At 43.8% G+C, this 27903-nt stretch overlaps 1 protein-coding gene across 2 annotated transcripts; it reads right to left on the bottom strand.

Annotated features, from left to right (window-relative positions):
- Window positions 1-468: 468 nt before the first annotated feature.
- On the bottom strand, window positions 469-27903 carry pcnx2 (pecanex 2). 2 transcript variants are annotated; one of them, XM_041049403.1, is made up of 41 exons: window positions 27751-27903; window positions 25819-26021; window positions 25210-25327; window positions 25047-25083; window positions 22809-22944; window positions 22421-22592; window positions 22020-22235; window positions 21289-21771; window positions 20992-21187; window positions 17849-17972; window positions 17597-17739; window positions 17034-17112; window positions 16677-16812; window positions 15846-15988; window positions 15321-15474; window positions 14736-14768; window positions 14118-14289; window positions 13899-14009; window positions 13511-13602; window positions 13075-13184; window positions 12587-12695; window positions 11898-11990; window positions 11599-11749; window positions 10659-10800; window positions 10378-10555; window positions 10089-10197; window positions 9760-9889; window positions 8407-8465; window positions 8097-8312; window positions 7731-7984; window positions 6407-6640; window positions 6030-6133; window positions 5113-5257; window positions 4622-4852; window positions 4117-4274; window positions 3916-4032; window positions 2354-2532; window positions 1971-2137; window positions 1754-1828; window positions 1426-1602; window positions 469-917 (listed from the first exon to the last, which is right to left on the bottom strand). In XM_041049403.1, the coding sequence occupies exons 1-41, from the start codon at window positions 27901-27903 to the stop codon at window positions 744-746; spliced, it is 6213 nt and encodes a 2070-aa protein (XP_040905337.1). In that variant the 3' UTR covers window positions 469-743. The 2 variants fall into 2 exon arrangements, with proteins under 2 accessions (XP_040905337.1, XP_040905336.1); XM_041049402.1 differs by having other exon boundaries at window positions 17849-17999; window positions 21010-21187; window positions 22041-22235; window positions 22421-22944.

Raw genomic sequence — 27903 nt, 5'->3', positions numbered from 1 at the left:
TTACATTACCATCTGCCTCAGCTGTATTTTAGACTGTGTTTAGTGCTAATTCAGCTCAGGGCCAAAACCAGGATTTTAGAAATGATGAGGTCCTGAGTTCACCAAACCACCTTTCCTTGTATAGGTTATAGGTAAATAGATAATATGAGGAGCTCAGAACAGAATCAGACTGCAGGCCAAAACATCTCAGGGATCGCATGTTGGTCTAAAACCATATAGGATACAATCTGGAAAATTCCTGAAGAGCAGAAACATAAACAGCATTGTTTGTTAGATGTTTTGCTTTGAGTAATTTGAAATGGTGAAAGATTTAAAATAAAATCTTCCACACAAACTTGAGAAATGGGAATGTCTGGCATTTTGCAGAGTTTGTAAAACCACCAAGTATGGACCTTCCATCATAACTCACACACGTAAAGAAAACCTATTAACCACAAGTGACATGACCAGAGGTAGAAAAAGGCAACCTCTTTTAAAAACGTCTTTAATTCATCAACCGGAGCCAAGATCATGTTTTCAGACTTGTTTACATTCAGACAACAGGGTGAGACCACATGCTGAGGACAGGAGAGGAGGCAGGTTTGTGTGCATGGGTGCTCTCTCATACAATCCTCTGTATGTTTGTGTATATGTGTCACTTTTCATACAGTCCTCTCTGTACATGGGCACGAGTATGGGCACTCTCGTGTGTGTGTGTGTGTGTGTGTGTGTGTGTGTGTGTGTGTGTGTGTCTTCTCTCTCTTTCAGACAGTCTTTTGATCTGTCGCCTCTGGAGCTGTTGAGACAGGCGCTGAGTCCTCCTGGGTCTTGTCTAGTCCCTGGCTGCAGCCTCGGTCTCCTGACTGAGTGCCATCTTTCACCGTGATGGCGGCGTTGGAATGGGTCGCGTCTATACTCTCGTATGGCTCTGATGTCCACTGAGAAAGACAGGAGGAGAGAGAGGAGGAATAGCACAGGCACATTAGAGCAATAATCTTTGGTGGTGGCCCGTATTGTACTTTGCATTTTTTTTTTTTTTTTCCAACATTACAAAATTATTATCTAAGGGTGGTCTGCTAACATTGTTGATCAATCACTTCCCAGCTACTCCCCTCTGGAGTCGCACAGGCCTCTATTCTCTGGCCAGTCCTATTTTCCCTTTACATGCTCCCCTTAGGGTCTATTCTTACAATATATGGCATCTTGTTCCAGTGACTCTCAAATTTACCTGCTTGGGAAACAGAAAGATACAAACTCTTTAAAACCATTGCTGGACTGACCTCAAGGACACCAAAGCATATGGACCTGTGAACCAACTCACTTGATTTGAAACTGGACAAGTATGCTTTGATATACAAGTTTGCATTTCATAGGGGTCTTAAATGAGCCTTTAAATTGAATTCTTACAGGAGACTTTGTAAGTCTACCTGTTGATTTGTTCCTTACCTGTGTGGCCCTGCTGCTGGACCTGTGTGAAGGCCCGATGGCGATGTTGACGCTGGATGAGGATTGCGTATCGGTGGTGTTTCCTCCCTCAGCAGCAGACAGACCAGAGATAACCAGGCCACTGGAGAAACTACGCTTCCCGAACAGCAGGCTGAGAGTGGACGAAGACGAGGAGACCTGGGGAAAGTCAACGCAAAGTATATGCAATAATACTGTAAGATGGTACATAGGAACAGAAAATATAAATATGCTAATGCACAAACAATTTTCAGAGACAGCAGGCTGCCAGCTGAAAGTGTGTACGTATCAAAGTGTAGAGAGATGTTACCTGGCTGGAGCGCTGCTGATGCTGTGCTGCCTGGAGCTGCGAGCTGATCCCACCTGCTCCTGAGAGTCGAGGGACCTGAAGAGAGAGAAGGATCCTCTCATTGCTTTATTCTCTCAGTAAAGGCACACAAAACGTAAAATTAACAGTGTGTGTGTGTGTGTGTGTGTGTGTGTGTGTGTGTGTGTGTGTGTGTGTGTGTGTGTGTGTGTGTGTATACCTGGGAGAATATAGAGGCTATGGATGTGTTGAAGGACAGCTGACTGTTGGACAAACGCTGGACGAGCCCATGGGTGGAGCCTGAGTCCAGGATGGGCCCTGATTGGCTGCTGACGGGGGGACGTTGACTCTGAGGCTGCACTGAGCGACTGCGGTACTCTCTCCTGGCTGCAGTACATCCAGTAATACATACATTAATCATTTATTTAGAGCTAAAATAATTAGTTGATTAATCAATTAGTCAAGCCACAGAAAAGTAATGTAATAATAATTACAATTCAAATTAGGTCCTTGTTAAGGTCACAGTAAGGGACTCGGGAACAAAAGTAATAGAGATTTTCCACAAAGTAAATAAGACGCATTTATGTGTGTGCTGGTGTGTACCTGAGCTGTGGTGCCTGTGGCTGTGTGTTGTCCTGGCTCTGTGCTGGTAGAGGCTCAGGCTGTTGGATGTGACGGATGACGGGCGGTTGTGGCTCAGCGAGGACGACCCACCGGCACCGCAGTCCACATCCTCCATGTTCACGCCACTGTTACAGCTGGTCAGGTTGTCCTTACGGACCCTGCAGAGAAAACACATACACACACAAACCACAGGGCTCTGATTTATTTATTCATGTCCACATCAGTGCAATGGACACAAACCATCAAAAATTTAGCAAGCCTTGACTATTCCAGCTGGTTAACCACACAGACACACACACACAGACACACACACACAGACACACACACACAGACACACACACACAGACACACACACACAGACACACACACACACACACACACACACACACACACACACACACACACAGACACAGACACAGACACACACAGACACAGACAGACACAGACACACACAGACACACACAGACACACACAGACACACAGACACACAGACACACACAGACACACACAGACACACACAGACACACACACACACACACACACACACACACACACACACACACACACACACACACACACACACACACACACACACACACACACACACACACACACACACACACACACACACACACACACACACACACACACACACACACACACACACACACACACACACACACACACACACACACACACACACACACACACACACACACACACACACGCTCAGAGAGAGATGTTATGTAACTGTGCTAGCATATGTGACACACACTAGTGCAGTCTTCCTCTTAAATTAGTTAAATGTGCTCAGGCTGAGGAGGCTCGGTTCGTCTCCTTGACTCCCTGGCTACTTAGTGAAATTAAGACAACACTTTTAACTCAAGGCCGATGAAACAGGATTAACAATCTAATCTAATGTGAAAGAAAAACTTAGCCTCTAAGAAGCTTAAGAGAGAGCCACACAGCCGCAAACACACACACACTTATATCCACATACACACCCCATTAGCTGACCTGCAGAGGTTAATGCAGAGCCTATACAATAAGCTATGCTGAGGGTAATGTGTAAAAGAGGGATTAGAAAGAAAGATAAGGGGAGAGATGGAAAGTGAGGGAAGGATGTAGAACCAGAGGAGGAGCGAGAAGGAGGGAAGTAAGAAGCAACATTGCTTTAACAGCAGAAAGTCAAAGTGTTTGGCTGGCCTCCCACTCTGCACTCCCACTGTCCCTGTACATGTATTTAAAACTACATTAAGTTGGCAGGGATGTCTCTCCCCAGCACTGACTTTCACCGAGTCAATATCTGTAAATCCACAGAGAAGCACTCACTCAGCAGGCAGCCAGAACATTACAGTGCAGTTTACACCTTATCTAGAGTGATTTACTGTACACCCAATACCAACAAAAACCACTCAAACAACAAACCAGCTTGATACTTCATTACTTTTACTACATTTATGTAAGTTACTTCTAAATGTGCTTTTGATCAGTAGTCTGCTGTAGAAAATGATGCGTTACTTCTGAATAAATGAACTGACCGTAACCATTTAGAGCAGAGCCAGGAACGAATGGCATCCAGACTTAAAGCCCCGCCTCCGATGCTGCGGAGCGTCCGGTGTGTTCCTGCATATGATGTTGTCAGTGGTGACACATACCTAAAAAAAAATGTCATATTATTAGACAGAAGTAAAGAAACACAAAGAAGAAAATGTGGCAGCATAGCTGTGAATGACACATACATGGGATATCCCAGAGGCTGGTCACAGGACGAGTTGACCATGTTCCTCAGCGCTTGCTTCGAGTTCTGGATGCTGCCGCGTTCTGGGTTTCGGTTCCGTAAAAACACCAACTCTTGCTGCTGGCCCGCCCACAGACCTCGCACACACTCCTTATTGATCTGCAGAGTTGAGAGAAGAGATGAGATTATGCAGCAGCTCACAGGAAAGGCCCAGAGAACATGATGGTAAAATTACTTTTTCAAGGACTTAACTACGCAGAGCCATTTTGTCATCTGCTTACTTTAGCATAAGGACTGGAGGCAGGGGGAAACAACTAACCTGGCTCTGTCCAAAGGTCAAAAATCCTCTCACCAGCACCTCTAAAACTCACTAAGTAACATGTTATTTCTTGTTTGCTTAATTTATATGAAAAGCAATGTGGAAAAATTATAAAGCCACCTCTAGGACGAATTTCTCACACATACAAACCCCTCCCCATTTCCACTGACAGCCTCTGCTCTTTCACCTTTATGACCTTGAAGCTGAGGTGGCGTTTGTATAGCATGATGATCTTATACTCGTCCGTGCCGTCATCGATCATGTGTCTCAGCGTAAGCAGAGTGTCACGGCTGGATAACACCGCCTTACGCCAAGCAGGGTCACTCTCGTGGCAGATGACCAGGCTGCTGCGGTAGTTTGTGATGGCTTCGTACAAGATAGATGCCTCCTCGGTCTCCTCCAGACAAGTGAAGTGATCCTGAAAGGGCAGGAAAGGCATGATGGACCACTACAGGATGTAATCTAATTTTAGGAAGATGTCTACTCCAGGGAGGAGAGATGGCCAACATTAAGATGCTATTAGAAACTTTAAATAATGTACAGATGTCTGTGGATATGTAGGAGAGAAGATTTAGTCAGATTAGTCAAGATAAAAGGAAATATTTTCAGAGACAAACAGGATGTCTCTGAGCGAGACAGGATACAGCAGCAGCCATTTAAACGCACAGTACACTTTACCTGATGCAGTTTGAGGCTCATTCTGACTGCAGGGGCCACCACCTTCTGCAGGAGGTCCAGATCAGCAAAAACCCACTCGTCTTTCGTGGCGATGCGGAAGTCGCCTTTGAACAGGGTGTTTAAACCGTACAGAAATGATTCCAGACTTTGAAGCATTTGAGGGAAAAGATGATGAAAAAAGAAAGAGCAAGGTTATCAAAATATTTTTAGAATATAAACCACAAAAAGACAAAAAAATAATTTGAGTGCAGCAACAGAAATCTCTCAGTGATGTGGCTGTTTAAAGATTTAGATGCTGAGGCCCCCTTCTGGTGTATGTGTCTAACCGCAGGTAAATATCTAGTGATATTGGATTTCAGCTGATCTTAATCCTGTTTTTACATAAGAAAATTTTAGCACCTTTGTATCCAGTAAAATTGCACAATTATGTAATATTTTTTTATATTTTATATTTTATATATATTATATTTATATTTTTTTATATAATGATTTTTATCAATAACATGAAACAAATGTCAAGAATTTTTCTGAAGGCAGAAAAACACCGATCGATTAACTGTTATATCTCATATTTCCAATTTTCTATGAAGCCCAATATCCCAAATTTGTCTCAGAGTGTTTACAAAAATAAGTATACATACACATGTTCAACTGAAAGAGGAAGAAATGTTTTTAGTGACTGTGATGGTACAATAGGACCCTGCAGCTCTCAGTAGAGTAGCTCATATTGAGAGAATGACACAAGTAAATTCCCAATATGTCAAATCCTAATGGCCTGCAGAATAGCTGACTGTTCAAAGAAGTCTTTGGGGGGGGTTGTAAGCATCCCCATGATCCTCCCACACAAGTCAGTTCAGAGACTGATTACAGGTAATTTATTAATTCACGTGTTATTCTTTGACTTGAATAAGGTTTACCTGTTGGACATGTTGTGTGATGCCGTGCCGAGGGATCTCCTCCCCAGGACAGAGAGGGCGTAAGACAGAGTTACCAGAGGAGAGTCTTCATCACTGTCCACAGGCTGGACACAGACACAAAGACAAACTTTTTGCCTTCTATGACACTAGACTGATATTTTAAGTTTTGGAGAATGGAATGCATTAATTAGGGCTCTGGGAAATTTTGTTCAGCATTTTTCACTATTTTAAAGATTAAATAATGAAGCAAGAAAAAAAGATGATGAATCAATAATGAAAATAATTCATAGTTGCAACCATGATAAACAGCCGTAGAGAATCCCTCAGCTGCTCTAACCCGTACTGAAGTCTCATAGAATCATTTTTAAGTGACGTACCGTCTCCATCTTCCCAGCACAGTACTGGATCCACTCCAGGTAGACATTGCAGAAGCTGGCACGTGTCACACCCTGCAGGCAGTGCACGTAGTCTTCATCGATCTTCACACTAAACACCTGAGGGTCGCGCTCAATGTGGTGCCACTTGGTGTAGGACTGCAGAGCCTCCTGGATGGTGGCATCCTTGAGCCATGTGGACAGTTTGGGGGAGTGGACCAGGTAGTAGATAACACTCTGTGAAGTGGGACCATCAGAGATAAGTAAAATACCAAACACAAGGAAAGCAAAAGAAAAATAAAAGAGCGCTTGTACACAGTTGTGTATTTCAGCTGCTGACCCCATCTGAATCACTACTGGCAAGCTGCCATTTTGTAATTATGATTAATGCATAAGATATTGGTTTATCTGGCAATTAAACTCTAACCTTTTGGGAGGGATATCTTTAAGTGGAATATTCAGTCTTCTGTCTGCCACTGGAAAGAGGGTGACTGAATATGTATAAAACTGATGCATTATTAAAGCTGGAATAGGTTCCCTCAAATATCAGTGACTCTTGATATCAAAATAATAAAATCTTTAGCACTGTACACATCAAACTACATTTGGGTGTTGTCAGATGCCCCAAAGCAGAAGAAGCTAAAGAAACAACAAACGTACAATAATAATAGTGAGTCCAATTAAAAAAAAAACAAAAATAATTTAAAAAACTGTAAGTGGAGGCAGCGGTGAAAGCCGGTAAATATTAAATATTAAACATTTTATTATTATTGTTGTTGTTTTTATTGTTAACATTAATAACAATGACAATAATAATCATAATGTTTTTAACATTTTAATACATTTTATTAATATAAAATATTAATTATTGTTTCAAAGTTAAATATTAGGCTAGAAATAAATTTCCCCCCACAACTCCACCAAACCCTGCTGTTCCACCTAAAACCTCTCCATTTGAAACAGTCATGTTTAAAACACAGCAGCAACATTATGATCTCTGTTGTATGCTGTGTGTCGCGGTTACACGGGGTCGAGCTAGTCGGGTCGGACTCGGGGACTGTCGTGTGGTGGATGTAGCTGCGTGTAGCTGCCGCTTAGCTTGTTAGCCTAGCTGATTAGCCTTAGGCTAGCTCGGTTGCTCCGAGCTAAGTGGCCCTGTTCTCGGCCGGCTGACCCGTAGAGTAACCGCCTCTTCGCCAAATATGGAAAGTACACTCCCACTAAAAACCAAGATGGCGCAGCTCAAATGCCCATGGGGCATGCCAACCAATGGGTGACGTCAAGGGTGCTACCTCCATGTTTTATACGGTCCGTGGTGAAAACGTACCTTAAGGTAGTAGGTGATGAGCAGCTTTCGGAGGTCGTACACCTGCAGCATGGTGGCAGCATTGTTCTCACTGATGCTGTAACCCTCCAGCAGGTACTTGGTGGCCATCACTTCCCAGGCCAGCCAGCGCAAGTTGAACGCAGCGTTGCACGACAGCATGTGCGGCAAGTGGCCCGGCTCGCAGCAGCAGCATGCATCGTCTTCCTCCACGCCCTCTGTGATGGCCTCCACCTCTCGCTGCTGGCAGTATGTACCTGGGATAGAAAGAGAGAGAGATGGAGGTAAACAGTGAGACACCTTGTTATTTTGTCATCCATTCAGACAGGGAGATGGAAAATGGAAGAAAGGTGTGAAGTCAAACTGTACCTCTGAACTCCAGACCCCTCAGCTGGAAAGTGACCAACCCGTTGCCGATCTCGATCAGGTGGACCAGGGCATTGAGGTAGTCAGAAGCCAGAATGAAACAATCTCCGGCACTGTAGTTGCCCCATCGGCCCAGCATGAGGTCGCCACAGAGTGAATGCTGCAGCGAGCGAGTCAGGTACTCGTAAAAAATAGAGTTTAGGTTGTTATCATCACACCCTGCAAGAGATGGACGGGGGGAAAGCAAGATCAGATGGATGGACAGATTAGAAGATGTAGCTTATAACTAATGTAATTGTAAGAAAGAACTAACCAGTCTCTTTATCCACTTGGGACACCAGTCTGCTGTTGGAGTTGTCAATGCGCTTTGTGCTGCAAGGAACAGGAGAAAACAGAAAACAGTAAAAACCACAGACTCCTGAGCCTAAGAAGTCATTTATACTATGGTGACAAACCATTCCCCAGTGTTTTTCATGTAAAATAGGGTGAATAAAGTGTTGCAGCCGATGGAACAACATCAGCTTTGAGTCAAGTCAAAAGCTATTTTAAAATGGCAGACTGAAAACGGCTGATGTATATCACTTTAAGAAGAAAGCACTAATCAAGAACAAGTCCTCTCGAATATCTTACAGTGCATCTTATTCAGTGGAGGAACAAAACGAATCACACAAGATGTAAATTAACACCCCTACAGGAATCAGAAATGCTCGAAACTAAATATTTTAAGATGAAGAACCTGAACAAAACATGTGCTTTTCTGTTGTCCATGCTCTAAGATCTGACTCCTGCAGTGGTGGTGCTGTCAGTGGTTTTCATGTCACGAGTTCAAATACTGACAACTCAGTCTAAATATAATCACAGGCTACTTTCGAGTTCAAATCACATGTCGTCTGCGCAACAAAGCTGCAGGAGTATTTTTGGAGTGCTTTCAGCGAGCTGAAGTACAAACAGTCTCTCACATCAATAAGTAAGAGGGAACAGAGGGGTTGCGTTGTGTAAGCGTGAGTGAGGCAGGGAGGGGGGGGGTGTGTGTAGTGTCTGTGTGCTAATCCGTCAAGCTCTGCTCAAAAAGATGAGATTGATTTGTCACCGATAAAAAAACAGACAGATGTGAGAAACACACACACACACACACACACACACACACACAAAAGCTTGCTGTTATTTGTTAAAGTTCCTAAATTATAAGACTGAAGTCCAGAATCCAAGAACTGTCGTCTTTCTAAACATGCAGACAGCAAGAACCCATTAGCAACGTCCTTCACTTCTGAGGTGTTAAATATTGATTTTGATGACAGATATTAATTTAGCAAAATGTAATAGTAAGGCTGGCGACATACAATACTTTTTTCCATTGTCTTAGCCCCAAGTGCTGTAGTTTTCAGTAAATGTTACTGAAACAGGAGGAAACAGCACATTTTTTTGGGGACTGTTTTCAGCTATGGATTAATACACATTTGGTGCGCTAGTGATTTTTAATTATTGTTTTTAATAGCTGGCACAGAGAAATAATATCTAACACAACACTTGCTAGTATGATTGATGCGTTGGGTTTAGTGCTGTCAAGATTTCTTCAATCCAGACTCACAGTTCAAGCAAATAATTCTCAGTGACACCTCTGGGCTGCCACGCTAACACTCATTCAAACGGTCTGTCTGGGTCTTACTTGTAGTTTCGCTCCCAGAACTTGATGGGCCGTGGATAGGAGGAAATGAATATTGCGCTGCCCAGGAAGGGAGCCAACGGGGTGTAGAAGACAGTGGTGAGCAGCGTCTGGAGCAGCAGCATGGCTGAGTCTGGACGCACACACATCAGTCAAGGAAAGAAGCAAGCAGGTACTGATACGCTGGCTGGCTGGCTGGCTGTCTCGCTGTCTCTCTCTCTCTCTCGCTCTCTCGCTCTCTCGCTCTCTTGCTCTCTCGCTCGCTCGCACGCACGCACGCACGCACGCACGCACGCACGCACGCACGCACGCACGCACAGGAGAAAGGATACGAGGCACTGCAAACGGCTGAGCAAAGGCATGGAAAGCGCTGCCCCAGGCGATCTGCCAGGGAGCGATGTAAACCAGGATGAAATGGAGCTTTAGCAACAGCTCACGCATCTGGATAGAAACAGCAACACACAGAGTCCACTATGAAAGAGCTCAACACAACTGTGATTGTATTAAAGGGACCCTGAAATAGAAGTATGAGTCTGTTATTCAACTCATACAACTTTTGTCAAAAACATCTGTTAAATCCATACTGCATCTACTGTGTCTTTGAGACAAACTTCCTCTCACCTTGTGGAAGATGATAGACATGATGAAAAAGTCCAGCAGGAAGCTCTCGGAGGCGTGCGGACAGTCAAAGTGGAAAAAGATGAGAGTGAAGAGCAGAGTGAGGAACTGGAAGCTGGGATTGCAGAAGGACGAACGCAGGAGTTTCAGTCCGGCGACCGTCGTCAGGAGAACATCACAGCTGGAGGCGGCACAAACAAGAGTTCAGACAACAGATTCAACATCTGGTTCACCACACACACTGTGATGATGCTGTGTGTTTGCGGCTGCATGTGTCCACTCACTGGATTCCCAGCTTCTTGCGGTGACTGAGGGCAAAGCCATCATTAGTGAGTGCGCTCAGCACGATAGCGGGATACACCACATACTTCTCAAAGCACAGGAGCCCCACGTACAGTCGCTCGAACCACATCAGCACAGCGTCCTCTGCAACACAAGCAAGAATTAAGAAATTACACATGTAGATCAGAATACTGTAGCTTTATAGAGCACAGAGAAACCTAGTTCAAGGTTTCTAGGACCATGTGTTTTTTGTTATTGTTGTTGAATGAGGGAAATCACGCTGATATGTCATAATCATGATGAAAACACTTATCCTATTTACCTCAGTCAAGGACGCTGTTTTTGGATATCTCAAAGACTGCTTGAAAGATAGTGAGATTTGAAATTTTGGTGAAAACTGGTGGTGCAATACATTTGAGCTAATTGCTAATATAAGCACACTAACATGCTGATGTTTAGCAGGCGTAATCTTTACTACTTACCATGTTCACCATCTTAGATTAGCCTGTTTGCATGCTAACATTTATTAACACTGAATTAAAAAGTACAGTTGAAGTTGATTCATTACTTTTCCAGGTATTTGGTCAGAAGGTATTGGACAAATAGACCTTTTGACCTGATGATGGCACTGGTCAGTCAGAGAATGTACCAGTGTTTTTACTGGTTTTTGAATGTGTATAACAAATTCCATGCCAACCCATCCGGTAGTTCAGATATTTTACTCAAAACCACAAATGTAAACCTCATTAATGGCTCTCACTGTGGATTTTTACAGTATGCAGATATGGATCGAGATATCACATAACAAATTTAGAAAATTGTGTGATCTTGAAGATGGTGCTCGCTCTCTGCTTGTTTTCTAGTTGATCCAGGGGTTTACATACTTACAAATACATACAAAGTCATTACGAGACAGCTCCTATTTACAGCAGGTATGCTGACCTCTGGGTTCAAACTGGTAGTACTCCTTGGTCTTGAGGACTGGGTGTGAAATCCACAACCAAGGATGATGCTTCCTCAGCTGGGGGATCAGGTAGTGGGTGACAAACCCCACTGTCCCCGCCAGAGCATACAGCACAATGGTCACAAAGGGCTGGACACAGGAAACATGATGACGATGACATGTTAAGCAAATAGATATTTAAAAATTAATCACACTTGAGTTACTGTTCATGCAAAAAGCGACAGAGATCAAAAGTAAAAGGCATTGAATAAAAAGAGGAAACAACTGAGAATCTCACCCTGAGAGACAGAAACACAGTACTCGCAGTTATAGCGAAGGTTAGGATGTAGGCAACGGAGCACACAATGACATCCGACAGCAGAATCTCCTTCTGTAGAGCACAAGAGGGAGGGGGAACTGCAATCATTAATAATCCACACTGAATGGAAACTCATTTGTCTGTCAGGCTCATTTAGGTGTGTGATTATTTCTGTCTAATCGTTCCGAGCCTTCAATTTTCTGAGATCAAAGACACAGCAGCTTGAGAAGAGTTAAGAGCTCCACAATCCCCATTAATACTGTAAAAGGCGGCGGGAGGCTTGTTTTCTCTGATGCATAATTCCCTGTAATCGCACACAATGATCGACAGCAAACATTGTTTTATTATCTCGCTAGCACAATGTAAGACGATCGTCTCACATACAGTATGCATAAATTCAACAACTCAGGTGCACAGAGTTAATGAGTTTTGATTTTCTGATAATTATTGTGAACAGGCATTGAGCAAATTTGGCTCTGGGCTACTGCAATTCAAAACAATGAAAACTGATCAATGAATGCACAGAGGAGTAAAATGAACACTGGAAAAGAGCGTTTTTGCATTCACAGAGGTAAACTCTACAAATGGCTGATAATAACCTGAACTCATCATCTTCCACTAACAATATTACATTACATCTGTTCATTTTGATATTAATCTTTAGTTACCATAGAGTTCTGCAGTTTTTCAGGCAGTGGGTCTTTAATGTCTGTAGCTTCCTCCTCTTCTTCCTCACTCTCGACCAAAGCAGGCATTATCTTTGACTTGATCAGAGTTCTGTAATTAGAAATGTAACACGTGAAGGATGGGCCAGATTCAGAATCAAAGAATGAAAGGATCTTATTTTCTGAACGGATTTTTGAATAATCTTGAATAATTCCTTCCTTATAATGTGAAATATTGACATTTTACATTATTTGTGGAACAGATTTACATGTGAATATTTTGTAGTTTGACTTCTCATCTTATAATTCTAACATTATCTTTACTTAGCTTTTAACAACTTGAAATAAAACTACTTGGGCAGAATGATAAAAACTGAAAAAATTATATTTATGAAGATTGTTTTCACTTTGTGTTCACATTTAACTCTCAGCTTGGGTGAAATTCAGGCTCAATCTGAGCATGCAAGCATTAAACACACACATATACTCACACTAGTACAGAAGGGTCACTGCTCTGTCGGCTGAGGTGGTAGGAGAAGACCACCAAAAGGCCACAGAAACCAGAGAACAGAGCTGGAGTGTGCTGCTCATCCCACGGCTCCTATAACCACACATACACACATATACACCGGTGTGAATCATACCATCATGTACCTTTTAAAACTTATTGTGTTAGATCTTCACAGTTTAAAAGCTTCTTCCCCCAGTTAGACTCTTGCAGTCACTTTTGAAGGATGACTGGCAACACTTTGTATTTTGCTGCAGCTCTGCTTGGTTCCATCAGTGAAACTCCGTGGCTGCACGCTATTTATAACTGCCTGTCTCCTTCTATTCCAATATCCAGGAGGACGACCCTGGACACAAATTCAGCACAAAACTCTGAAATAAAAAAAATGCTGTTTTTTTTTTTTTCTTGTGTATTTGTACCTTGAGAGCTCCGAAGCAGAAACCGTATAGCAGAGACAGAGCAATCAGACTGCGGAGGATGCTGTAGATTGCAGAGATGAGACTCGTAGCAGCTGAGATACATAAATTAGAGCAGGGATGAAAATACATGCAGTAGTATTACACAATAAGAAACAAAGCTAAGTGTATACTTGTGCTACCTAAAGATGTTTTTGAATGTTTTGTTGTTAAATTTTAGTCATGAATATTTACTGAGACAACACTGAATACGATCGACACAGATTACACACACACACACACACACACACACACAGGGATCAAGCCTGAGCTACAAATCCACAGATGCACCCAGTAAAAGCACAGGATTAAAATTCATATCCATCGAGGATCTGGAAACAGTTTGACCAACCTGTCCCTCCAAAAAAATGCATGTCAATCTGCTCCAGCAGGTAGATGGTGAAGGTGTTGATCTGAGGGAAAAGGCCCACCAGGAAGGTGACTGGGAAGCAGTAGATAAAACCTGTTTCATGCATGAAGACATTTCTGTTAAGGACAAATTACTGTTTTGCACAGGAAATGCAATAAATAATATACAACAACAAATAAAATGGGCGCTGCTTATCCCTACCCACTAACAGGTCTCGTAAGAAGTGCAGTGCATCATGGCAGACGATGGTGACCCCATATAGAGTGGAGACAGGCAGGTCCTTCCGCCTCAGCAGCTGCTCCAGTAGCCAGATCAGAGCACAGAAAATACAGAAGTAGGCAGCTCGACTGTAGGCTACCAGTTGGTTGTGACCCTAGGGAGACGCACACACATGAACACGGGCAGATTAGGACGTTCAGCCCGATTTACACAGTGATATAATAGCTACAGCAGGATGATACTATGAAGACTGCTACAAATTTGGGTCCTATTAGGTTGAATGTACTAAAACTAAAAACGTCAGGTCCTCTGCAACCGCATCACTAAAACATCAGTCAAAACACAGCCAAATTATTGATATGGAAAAGGGAACTGTTTTGAAATTCATGACATCATATGCCAAAGGCAGACAACATGCATCACTAAAGAGGAACAATGGTCACAAGTTGAAACTAACCAACAGGAATTAAAGGACATTATGTTTCCTACATATTGGCAGTTATCTCACAAACTAATATGATTTTTTTTAGTAGTTTTTTTTTTCCTCCATCTGTAATATTTCTTCTGAGATTCAAGGACATTAAGGGACATTAAACTCACATGTGTTGGTGAAGCCGCATCTGGTTGAACACTCTGGAAAACAAAACCACAGAAGCCAACACTGAATCATTCATTCATCTTCTATACCGCTTGATCCATCAGGGTCACGGGGGGAGCTGGAGCCTATCAAAGCTGACTACGGGCGAGAGGCAGGTTACACCCTGGACTGGTCACCAGTCAGTTGCAGGGCCGACACCCAGACAACCACACACACTCACACCTAGGGGCAATATAGAATAACCAGTTAACCTAATGTGTTTTTGGGATTGTGGGAGGAAGCCGGAGCACCCAGAGAGAACCCATGCAGGCGCAGGGAGAGTATGCACTGAATCACCATTTGGAAATGAACACAACTGAAAACAGCAATGACACAAGAGAGAGGAGGTGAGAGGGAGCGAACAGGAACTGGCAAGTCTGAAGTCAGTTTTACTTGCAATCCACATTAGGTCATGATGGAAAACATTTTAAGGTCACATGTCATTTATTCCTATTCAAGTTGGTTTCACTAGTAAAATGGCTTTCCTTGGCTGTCGTTTCCCCTCGTCAACTGTCTTCCACAGAGATTTAGGTTTTGTTTTTTTTTACCTTCAGCAAGGAATACTGGCAGCTGGCAATGACCAGGCAAAACTGGAAGACCCAGAAGTCCTTGAAGCAGCCGTCGTTGAGAAGCACAAAACCGAGAAAGGAAACCAGGAATGCCATGAGGACTGCAACTAGATTCTCCAGAACATCCTGGTTTCTATATGAAAACAGGACATTCAAAAGTAAAGATGGGTTACAGTAGTGCAGCCAGTAGCTTATCAAGTATAGAGTGTAACCTCGCTCAAGAACAGCATCATCCCTGCACAAAACTGATGATCATTTGTGGCTGTATTTAAAAGCAAAGCAAAACTGACCAAAAATGAAGTGATATTGGCAGAATGGATGATGCAGTAATGGCCTTTTGAGCATAAGAGTGTTTTAGTTTTAAAAAGTCAGTAACAAACAATGCAGCCTTTTTAATTAGTTTGATTCACAGGGAAAACATCTAATGATAAGAAAGGTTAGATCTTCTAGATGTGAGACTATTTCCTGACAACCTGTGACAGTGGAGAAGGTTTTGTTTATTACCTGTCCAAAAGAGCAAGCAGGGTTAGTCGGTCATATAAAATGTTGATCCACTTCCCAGGAAACAGTTGAAGCTTGTAATAAATCTTCCTGGTTGGTTTCTCCTGAGTGGAAGTCTCTGACGAGTCATCCAAAGAGTCCTCTTCCTGCACACAAACACAAATAATTTATACCCACATCAATTCGACCGCAGTGATACAGGAAACAAAGAGTCTGGTGCTTTATATCTACATGATTTCCACTGTACAATAATTCAAAACACTGTCAGGGTCATTGTAGGTACAGAGAGCAACATCTTTTTCACAATGTACAACACAAGACCACACACACACACACACACACACACACACACAAAGTGGTGTATTAATGATTCAGCAGCGAGCTTCAAAAACTGATCCAGGCACTTTATGTCGCCGCTGCTGGTCTGCATCCAGCTGTGATGTAGACAGATTCAGGACTGATCTTAGGACTGATTGAGCTTTTTATTTTTTTTAGAAAAACTGAGCAGTTGAAATTGTTATTTGTTAATTAGTTCTTATATCTGATCTATTTAATGATTGTTTGCTAATTGAGCTGGAAACTGTTTTATGTTGTTTAATACATTTTTATTTGACCTAGTCATTGACAGATGAATTTATTTGTTAAGTATTTTCTGTTTTTTCTTCGTAACAAACTTTACATTTACTGATTCTGACAAAAACACATCATGTGCATTCTTGAGGCCTAAGAAACATTATGTAACATACTCTGATAACATTTGAAGAACCACTTTTTGGGAGAACGGATGCTGTTCATATGCAGAACAACAGAGAAAAGGTGAAAGTAGATGGGCACCTGGAAGATCTCAGGGTGCGTCCTTCGTGGCCGAAGCCTGTGTGCAGGAATGATGCGTCGCTGGAAAGGGCAGTCGGCGTGACCTCCCACCAGGCCGTCCTGACACTCCGAGTTGGAAGAAGTCGACAGCAGGTCACTGAAGACACACACAAGGTAACAGGATGATATTGATGTGAAGTTAAGAGTACGGTAAGGTGGTAAGATTAAGTTGAAGGAAGGACGAAAGAACAAGCCGGTAGAAAAAAAAAAAACATGGAGGAAAAAGTAAAAAACAGGAGAAAAAAAAAAGCTTGTTGCAGGTAAAGGAAGAGACAATGAGGAGGGGGAGAGAGTAAAATAAAGATTGGACAGCAGTACCACATGTTGCCAGTGATGAGCTCAGCTCCGAGCGGCAGGTTGAGGGCTCTCTCTGCATACAGCTTACGTGGCCTGTCTCCTGGTGAAACAAGCAGACACAGACAACTTGTCAGAAAATTTCTATTTGGATAAGCAATGAGACACACCTGATGTGTGGGATTTATTTAACATTACAGACAGACACCAGAGACTCAGCTATGACTAAACAACTGAACAGCTGCACATCTCAGAGCCATTCCAGAAATATGTCATTTAATCTGCCAGCTTTTTGAGCTGTTTCAAAAGGGAAGTCATCAGCTGCTGGCAGTGCCTCCCACACATACTGTAAATTTGTGCAAAAGATCAAAATATTATCAGACCTTACACACACACACACACACACACACACACACACACACACACACACACAGTGACTGGGTGTATTTGTAGCACGTCAGTGTTGTTTCTGATACATGTGACTTATCTCAGTTTGTCTCCAGCACAAAAAAATATATATACATTTCCAGAAACTAATAGGAATAATATGTAAATACTGTTGATTTTGTTCAAGGGTAGCTGCTCACTGTGTACAGTATGGAAGGTGTAGGCCTCTTCTTTGTTCGTAGCCTCTGGTCGGCAGATGACCTGCAGCATGGAGCTCTCTGACTGAGAGGTTTGTGAGGGCAGGGAATCATAGTCCGGATCCTTCTCCCTGTCTGTCTGTGGACTGGTGACAGAAAAGTTTGTATAAGTATTGAAAATGTGTGTTTGTGTCTAAGCAAATTCAGTTGTTTGCATATTTTTATTGATGCATGTAATGCTACATGTATACGTACCTATCAGGAGAGACTATTGGGATGTGTGTGGGTGGTATAGCCTGTAGTGTGTTGGTAGGTAGGCTGGTGGGTGGTTTGGGTCTCTCTGGTTTGTTTTCCATATTGGTCTCTGTTACCGTCTCATCTGGTTTTGAAGTCGCACTCAGATCCTCTGCAAACAGATCAAATCAAAATGTTTTTTGGTTAAATCAACAGAATAGTTTTTAAAAATTAATGTAAAGCCCCCCCCCCCACACACACAACAACAACCCCATCCATGAGTTACATTCATCAGATTGCCAGATCCACAACTCCAAATGAATGATAATGTTGCTCCACTGCTTCTGCTGCTAGAACCTCAGTTAAGGTTTAAATAGTACCAGAGGAATCCTGCTTTCCTTTTAATTAAAAGTCTAGAAGCCCACTAGCTGCCACCACAAGCTGTGCGCTTTGATCAAAATGGTTTGTAATAGCTGAATGACTTAATGACCAACCACCCAACATTAGCTTAGTTAGAGCCTAGAAGGGCTAAATACACCATATTTGTCGCGCTGGGGAGCAAGGACTAGGACCCAAACGCAAAAACCCTAAAGACAGGCAGAAAGGTAGAACTAAAAGTTTTTTAATTAACCCAAAAAAAAAAAAAAAAAAAAAAAAAAAAAAAAAAAAAAAAAAAAAAAAAAATCAATGGAAGAGTCCAGGGCCAAGAATCAAAACTCAAATAACCAAAAAAGTCCTTACTTGAAAACAGGAAAACCAATGCAAGTCCATGAGGTGGGGAAAAAACGCAAGGCACAGGTATGGGATCAAACATGGGGAAGACAGACTCAGGTACAGGCTTGGGTATCAACACAGGCATGGAAACAGGCAGGGAAACAGGCAGGGAAACAGGCAGGGAAACAGGCAGGGAAACAGGCAGGGAAACAGGCAAACCGACGAGGACACAGGGAAATAACGAGACTTAAATACACCAGGTAATGGGCAACAGGTGAAACCAATTAGGGCGGGGCAGACAATCACAAGAGGGGGGGAAACGAGACAAAGACAGGAAGTAGAACAAGACAAGATACACAAGGGCCATGATTTCAAAATAAAACAGGAGCAGTGAACAAAACTTGATGAAAAGGTCCAAATGTCCACAATAGAGATCCAAACAAAACAAAAGGGTTCACAAAAACAGCCCCCTTAGGGGCTAGTCATGACAGTCCCAGTCCCCGTCCCCGTCCCCCCCCCGTCCCCCCCCCCCCCCAAGGGCCGGCTTCCAGACGGCCCACCGTCAGACTCGATACACTAGACAGGGTGGAGGGGGTCTGGAGGAGGGAGCCGGGGACCAGCAATCAGAGAACTGGTGAGACCTCAGGCGGACGACCCAGGGGTAAGACAGAAGGGCGCAGACGCTGGGGAGGCCGACCAGGAGGCTGGACAGACGGCCGATGGCGCTTGGGAGAATGACCAGAGCGAAGCAACTTAGATGGCCAACCTGCAGGCCCCCGCTGGAGATGAAGCTGGAGGACGATAACGGCGAAGACGAGTTTCCACCAGGGATGAGGGAGCAGGTGTCGGCCGAACCGCCGAACGGAGTCGTTGAGCTGGCCTCGGCCGGACCGCCGACAGCAGACGTGGAGCAGGCTTCGGCCGGATCGCCGCCCGGAGTCGAGGGGCCGGTGTCGGCTGGACTGCCAACCGGAGTCGTGGCGGTCGGACCGCCGACTGAAGTCGTGGAGCAGACGAGCTGGTGTCAGCCGGACCGCTGGCAGGAGACGTGAAGCGGGTGTCAGCCAGGCCGCCGACTGGAGACGAGGGACGAGCGTCGGCCGGACCGCTGACGGGAGACGTGAAGCAGGTGTCAGCCGGGCCGCTGACTGGAGACGTGGGGCAAGTGTCGGCCGGACCGCTGACGGGAGAGGTGAGGCAGGTGTCGGCCGGGCCGCCGACTGGAGACACGGGGCAAGAGTCGACCGGACCGCCGGCAGGAGACGTGAAGCAGGTGTCAGCCGGGCCGCTGACTGGAGACGTGGGGCAAGTGTCGGCCGGACCGCTGACGGGAGACGTGGCCGGGATCCCCGATGCACGGACAGGGAAGACGGGCCGGAGGCTAGTAGGCCAGAGGCTAGCTGGCTGGGAGTTTACATTACCCCCAAGGCACTTGACAAGTTCATTTGCAAAACCGAGGGTGTCGACCAGAGCTGGATCTGACAGGGACACCCCCACTGGTTCAGCTAGCTCTGGAAACAATTCCACCAACCAAAGTTTTTCTAAAACTAGCTCTCGGAGCCATTTCCAAGCGACATTCCTCGCCCAGTTGCTTGTGGGCGGCTGCTGGAACTCAAGCACAGTATCCAGACGACGGGAGACATTCGAAAGCTCAAAACTCAAATAACCAAAAAATACAAAAGTCTTTACTTGAAAACAGGAAACCAATGTAAGTCCATGAGGTGGGGAAAAAAACGCAAGGCACAGGTACGGGATCAAACACGGGGAAGACACAGGCTCAGGTACAGGCTTGATTATGGAAACAGGCATGAAACACAGACGAACTGACAAGGACACAGGGAAATAAGGACACTAGTCAATGGGCAACAGGTGAAACCAATTAGGGCGGGGCAGACAATCACGAAAGGAGGGAAACAAGACAAAGACAGGAAGTAGAATAAGACAAGACACACAAGGGCCACGATTTCAAAATAAAACAAGAACGGTGAACAAAACTTAAACAAGAATCTGAAAAGGTCCAAATGTCCACAAAAGAGATCCAAACAAAACAAAAGGGTTCACAAAAACAGCCCCCTTAGGGGCTAGTCATGACAATATTGTTGAATTTAATTTAACAACATACCAGTACTGTGTAGCTATGTAGCAATAATTAGCCACAACATAGACTTTATGTGGCTGATGGAACAATGCAGCATAAGCAATAATCACAGCTTACAAACTTTGTACTTTTCCATGCACTTATGTCTACACATCTGCATTAGCTCAAACCTTTTAAAGACCATACACCCCCATGGTCCACCCAAACAGGTGTTTTCCCTTCTGTTGCTTAATTTACCTCTTCATGACTGTGTGGGTGTATATAGACTATACTTGTCTCACACCTCCCTGTGAGTGGGTGTGCAGGACCTTTAAAACGTGTAGATAAAGGAGATGAAGGTAAAGGAACAAACCCTCTTGCTGAGATTCACCTTCCTCTGCAGCTCCTACTTCTTGTCTGCGTTCCGGACCCTCTTCTTCCTGTGTGCTAGGCCCACCCCCTCTGGTGCTGAGGGACCCCAACAAGGAAACAAACTCCAAGAAGTTGGATTCGTTGGGAATCTGGCCCTCCTTTGCTTCCAGATCGGACTTGGAACTGGTCATGGTGGTCTAATAGAGAGATAAATGTTTGTATGTTTGATTGGACAGATGGATGGAGGTAGCTAGAATAAAGATACAGAAATAGAATCCAAGCTAAACTGCCAACATACTGTGTTATGTGAGCGGTCTGAAAGCAGAACGGCATCTTTCCCACTGTCCATGCTCAGCCCCCGGATGTGCGTCCTTCCACCAGGCCCGTAGCGGCCCAGAGCTGGCGGCAGACGCAGGAACCCTTGTGAATCCATGTTAGGGTCCAGAGGGTCTGTGTCATCGGGGTGGGAGTGGACATCAATACCAGAAGAGCTGTTATCGTTCGTCAGCTGTGGGCTTGGTGTGCTGTCAGCGGTCATCTGCAGACCGAGATGTTCCTGGTCCGGATCAGGACACCCAAGTGTGGTCGACTCAGAGCTGGTTGTTTCCTTACAAAGGTGAAACTCTTCACTTTGACTTGTTGACTCTTGCTGTTTCAGGGTGGGGTCATCCTCTGAGCCAGCAGCTTCTTCTCCCTCTTCCACCTCCTGCTTCTCCTCCTCAGGGGAGTCGAAGGTGATGACGGGGATCTTGATGTGACATTCTCCTGCTTCCTTCTGAGCCTTGCAGGACACACACACACACACACAGACGTGTCACACACTATCCCTTACATGTAACAACACCTCAATGTGCCCTGCGACCTGCCATTGGATCAGTCATTTCAAAGTCATGCTGTGCAGCCAGACATCAACCAAACCCACAGAAATGGCTGATGACCGCTGACAAAGAATTTTGGGGAAATGTGTAAAAAATCATGCAAAAGATGTTTAGAATATTTCAATTAGATGGAATAATGAGTCATTAAAACAGAAGCCAGAATGACTCTTACCTGTGCATTCTCCAGGATGCTCTGCTTGACGCTCTCCTCCAGCTGAGCAGCAGTCTGAGGGTCACAGCTCATGGTGATGATGATTTTGACTGTGTCGCTGTCGTCCAGGTGAGCCGACGCAGGCCCGGGCCCAGAGTTGTCAACCAGAACCACTTCAATCTCATCAGAACAGTACGTCTCTTCCAGTGGCTCTGCCTGACAAACAACACAAGAGACAAAAAAATAACCCCATTTCACTGACAGATGCATTCCTTTTCATTAAAGTACGGTAACCTTTTTGGTGGTCAGTCACATATATCCATATGCAAAGGTCCCAGTACGTCAAATTAAACATCACAAACATAACTACTTTCATCTGCTTCTACATCTGTAAGGCCTACCTGTGCAGGAGGTTCTAAGACATCAATGAAATCCTCCTGGGGGTCTTTGGGAGTATCCAGTGAGTTATTATTGGCATCTGAGGGCTCTTTTTGCTCCTCACTGTCCTCTATGCTCTCATCTTCACTTCCTTTGGATGGAGGCAGACCTTCATCAGCTGTTTCCTTGTCTGCAGTCTCTTTGTCCTCATGATCTTTCTCCTCCATTCTGTCCTGCTCTGAGTCTTTCTCTGTTGTTCTTTCCTGTTCTGACTGCTCTCTGTCAATTCCCATGGAAGGGCTCTGAATGTCCATTCCTTCTTTCACAGCTCCAGTTTCAATTATCTCTGCATCCATTTTCCCCGTCCCACTAGCAGATCCAGGCTGCATCTCTTCTCTTTCAGCTCGGGATGGGGGCCTCTGCTGGGCCTGCAGCAGCGGGGCGGCCTGGTCGGGATTGGGGCTAGAGAGGTCATCTGGAGAAGGCTCTGGACTTGGGTGCACGCCTCCCTCCACAGGTTTCTCCTCTGCAGCACTCTCACCCTGTTCTGGAATAAAATTAAATAAAATTAAAATTGTAGATTTAAAGTGTAATATTAATAAAACTGCTCTAATCCTAAAATTCCTGCCATGGAAATGTGATCTTTTATTTGGCTGCAGTCACAACACACAAAATTCACACTATTGTGTACGGCAGAATTTGCCAGTAACAGATAAATGTCTTCCCATTGCAATAAAATGAACTGCAGAAGGCAGATCAATCCTACTGCTATTAAAAACAAATATCAACATTTTGTCACAATTATGCAATCGACTGACGCAATGCACCACAGTGAATATATCCACCTTTTTGATCAACTGACTTTGCTCTGACTAATCATCAGTGCATTAGGTCATAAATTTCCTGGAAGCGGTCAGCTGGTCTTTTCAGCTGGCAAACTGGCTGGCTGCTAGTTCTGTGCATGCCTGAGCGTATTTACAACAATGATGTGTTTGCAGAAAAGGAAGTTGTCCATCTACATCATAGCATAAGGGAAGAGGAACAGGGCTGGATTCCACTATGACTGATTCTGACAATACAGTAATGAGAACATTTGTTCCCCCAAAATAACATACAAGGCCTCAACACCTGCAATAGCTAGAGATTAACTGATGATGGCCTGAGGTTAAATGTTGAGCTATAGCTGGCTGTCTTTCTACATCCTGTCTTCACTCTATAAATGTACACTTATTACTGAGCCATATTGTCAGTGACATTTTTAGCTTTACACAAAACCAGTAGGAAGTCATCTTTTTAGATGGTGAAGTCATCTTTTTGGTGGGTTGGTTGGCTGGTAATATACAGGGATTATCTAAACCCTTTTGAACACTATAATTGCTAAACTGAGCAACAACTAAATCATTGTTATCTGTATGTGAAGCTGGTCACATGAAAATATGTTGGAGGCAATGTTTGAATTTACCCTGCATAAACAATCCAAACCAGACTGATTGTGACCTTCTACACTTGTATTTCCAAAGGGAGTTAATGATTAATCAGATTACGCATCTTGCCATGCTGACTTCCAAAGCACAGTTGCTTCATAAGAAACTTCATCAGAAAAAAATTAGATCAGTGAATTATTTTAAGACTGTGCATGCACTCACGTTTGTAATTGTGATTAACAGCACCTGCAGATGGGTGGCAAATTACAGGGCAAACCAACATAAAGTGTCTTTGTAAGGTTTTGGGCCAGTACAGCTTCAGTCTCCTTGGCACAGAGACCACCTCTGTCTAAAATCTCCCTTAGATGTTCAGCTGGATTGAGATCATGGGTTGGTTTCACAAAGAAATTTTAGATCAGTCTGTAGTTTTTGTAGTCTTATATTAGCCTTGTGCAAATTAGACAGCTTCAAAGAAATAAAGACTGAGTCTTTTTAAGCCTAAAAAGTTAACCACCCTACCTCCAGGCTAACTCAGCACTAAGAACCATGTTTCCATGTCAATGACAAGTGACACCTGCTAACTAGTGAGGTCAAATGACAAAAAAAAAAGCAAAAGCATGCATCATAATTTGTAGTAGTCAAGCGTGTTATGACTAATGAGAAGGGAAACAGAGATGAGATGGCAATTTCCTGTTATACATATAAATGTACAGAAGTGAGTGCTGAGCCTGACTGATGAATTAGCAGACATACTGAACGCTGGCACATCAAGAGGCCACAGCATCTCAGCTCTGCTACACATCTGCACTGTGATGAGGTTTTATGCTACAGTATGTTTTTTGTATCGTGACACTTTTTACTGAATTTCTTAGTGAAGTGTTCTTGTCTGGCAGCTGTTGAATTTTTCTTCAGGTTAAGGTTTTCTGCTGGAGGTTAGCCATGAAAAAAGCCTTATTTTACCCAGAGTTCACTGCAAATTAGTCCTACTTAAGATTTGTGCAACGGGTGAATTTAGATGTCTATTGGTTAGATGTAAGCTATAGTCAAAGTCTGTCTTTGTGAAACCAGCCCCTGGTGACTGTGAAGGCCAATGTTTATTATTCTGTGTCGTGCCCTGAGTGGAAGCATCTGCATTTGTTATGTTTCTCCATTCATTTACTCAGGTTTTCCCTTTAACAGTTACCCATCTGAATCTTATTCAAACCTAGAGAAAGATCATAATCACCTTCCAAGGTCTTCACCTCATCTGACTTTGAACAGTCCTGTGTGGAGGAGAATTCAGAAATACATGATTAAAATTAGGGCATGACGCAGGTTAACATAGTGTTTTCTGCACTGTATGATGTATGTTCGTATTGGCAGGTGTCCATATTTTAACTGTCACTCACCACCCCAATCAGACCCGGGTCGGTTTCAGTCTGTTTCACTGTCACCTGGATCACCGGACTGGGACGCTTACGAGCCAGCATCGTCATGGCAACACTGTCAGGGACTGTGCTGCTCTTTCTATTAGACAAAGACAAGAGACGGGGGAGAAATTAAACGATGAGGAGGATGAGACAAAATGTTGGGGAGTCTATGGAAGTACATACATCAATTTGTCACTTTTAGAGGAAATCCTCCAACCTTCACTCTCAGTCCCTCATGTTTGTAATACTAAAATACACTGGTTTAGAGCGGAGGAAGTAGTAAAAATACTTTTTAATTCTGAAAGGAGGTCTCAGGCCTAAATGTACAATTTCACGTTAATAATTAAGTTGCATCATTTGGGATTTAGCCTAGATTTTGTAATGACTGATCCTGGCAGGAGAGCAGCTTGAGGAGCAAGTAGCAAAAATGCCACTTTGTTGAATGTAAACATACTGCATATCTCTATGAATAGCTTCTAACAAATCCATAAAGGTGAAACCACATCTGTAGTCTTGAAAAGGAAATTCTTCAGCTACTATACCACTGACTGAAGAGTCAGGATTGTAAGCGTGCCTGAGAGGGTTTACCTGATGCTGGCGGGCAGGCAGGAGTCCGATGCATTGCTTTTCTTCTCCTGGGCCTTGCTAAGGTCAGAGAGGCTGCTGCGGACCACTGCCTCGCCTTCATCGAACATCAGGTGCAGCCGGTAGTTGGCCAGCTTGATGAGGATGAAGAAGACAGTGATGGAGGTGCAGTAGATGCTCAAAGCCATGGTGGTAGGGGGCAGGGCCTGTGTAGATGGGAGGAGAAGAGCTTCTTCATATTCAAATCAACATCTCCAGACTCCGCCAGAGCAGTGTTTGATTTAATGCTTCTGTGTGTAGCAGTCTGTTCCGGATGGAAAAGCACCTACTGTCTGTTCTCATCTGATTGTACGTAGGTGAAATTCTGCAAAAAGCAAAGCTTATTCACTCGCACAGCCTCACTGTTCCCCGAGTGCATTACAGGCTCAGTGAACCACAAGCTCTAATTTGATTAATTGGCGGATTAATGAAATTTATTGATCCCCAAGGGAGGAATGGCCCTTAGCAAAGAACAGGAAGATTAAAGACAATGCATCGGCACCCTGCGGATACATGAGTCATACTGGTCTAGAGAGAGTTCCTGCTGTGGATATGGATGCTTATTAGTGTCTGCAGGTACAAATTTGCAGTTTATATTTATTGTCCAGTTGCATTTGTGCCTGTATTTGACTGTCCCTCAACTTTCTACGATCATTTATCTTGTTCCGACTGTTGTGTGCAACCTTCAGATAAAGTGCTAATAAACTTGAAATTTGAAACATCTCTCCCAGAGAGCTTGTGTTGTTTTCGCAGAGGAAGCAGTGAGTGTTTTCAAACAGACTGTGGAAACTGTCTGTTGACGTTTTAATATAACTTCAGAGGCAAAGCTCTTACAGGTCTGGACTATCACTGTCACAGCACAATCTGTTTCCTTGCCTCATTCATGGATGGCTAATTTGGAGTGATCTAAACTCAGTGGACTTGAGCAGCACATCAATGGGGGGGACACATTTTTGATAACTAGGTGGTAGATGACAAGCACCTGCAAATTGGCCTTGGTTAACTGTGTCTAAAACAGAGAATGTGTGAAAGTTATGTGGGGCTCAATCACATCACATAACCATGATCTGCAATCAATCATTTCTCATCTGGCAAAAAAAGATAGTAAAATAATAAAAGTATTGAGACACATACAACAGCAGAAAGGTTAACATTGTAAGAGTGCATGATCAGATGTAAATGGCAGTTGTTGGCTGTTATTGCTATTAATTTCAAGAGGTAGATGGATTGGACTTGAATATACTATGTCTTAGCATTCATACTTTAGCAGCTAGGGTCAATGTGTTTGACCTATAGCTGAAACTCTTCCCTTTATTCATGTCACCATCCCACACAGGGGAACACAAAGGTCATGGAGGATGTCCCTTCAAAGAGGGACTTTAATTTGATGTATCATTGAGCTAAGATGGTGCAGAAAGAAAAAAAGGTAGGAGTGTCTGTATCATTTTGAAACTGAGATGCTTCTTCCACATCAACTGTATCATCATATATTTGATCTACAAGGCAAAGGGCTCTAACAAATCCCAGTTGGAAGTTCCTCACTCAGGATACTATCACTGTGAGTGAGGCAGCCTGTGTTGCAACCTATTTCAAAGGCCATGACATGAAAATGTTTGTGAACCACAGTTTATGCTCCTGGCTCTCACACTGCCTCATCCAGGAGCAGCCATGCGTTCCGTCACTGCGTGCAGGGGGGAAATACTGCGACAGTTCCGTTTTTCTAGCCTCTTTCCATCAGTAGCAACCAGACAATAAAGGGTGTTGGATTCTGCATGTTTATCCAAGGAAGGATTAACGACCGCATTCAAAAAATAAAAAATGTCACCTATAGGTACCGTGAACACCTCACACCCCCTTCGCGGCCTTGAACGTCACGTTCCCTGATAAAAAACTCACCAGATGGAGCGACAGGGGCAACATCAGGAGAAATATCCACAGATAGAGGTGGCAGGAGTTGTTGAATTTGTTCTGGTCCGGTTCGTGGTACCAGCCCCCGGTCAGAGATGCCCAGACTCCCTGACGCAGGGTCTGCACAACCTGGGAGCCCAT

Source organism: Toxotes jaculatrix, chromosome 11 (assembly GCF_017976425.1).
Source record: "Toxotes jaculatrix isolate fToxJac2 chromosome 11, fToxJac2.pri, whole genome shotgun sequence".
NCBI lineage: Eukaryota > Metazoa > Chordata > Actinopteri > Toxotidae > Toxotes > Toxotes jaculatrix.
Note: the sequence above shows the minus strand (reverse complement) of the source record. Positions and strands in the feature narration are given on the sequence as shown.

Bases quoted from the DNA above. Each gene is read 5' to 3' on its own strand.
- pcnx2 (XM_041049402.1), bottom strand. From the start codon at position 27,903: ATGGGCTCCCAGGTTGTGCAGACCCTGCGTCAGGGAGTCTGGGCATCT. The intron at 14,290-14,735 runs GTGAGTTTAATG...GCGTCTCCCTAG, and splicing joins ATGCGGCTTCACCAACACAT to GGTCACAACCAACTGGTAGC. The intron at 4,033-4,116 runs GTATGTGTCATT...ATTTTTTTTTAG, and splicing joins CAGCCTCTGGGATATCCCAT to GTATGTGTCACCACTGACAA.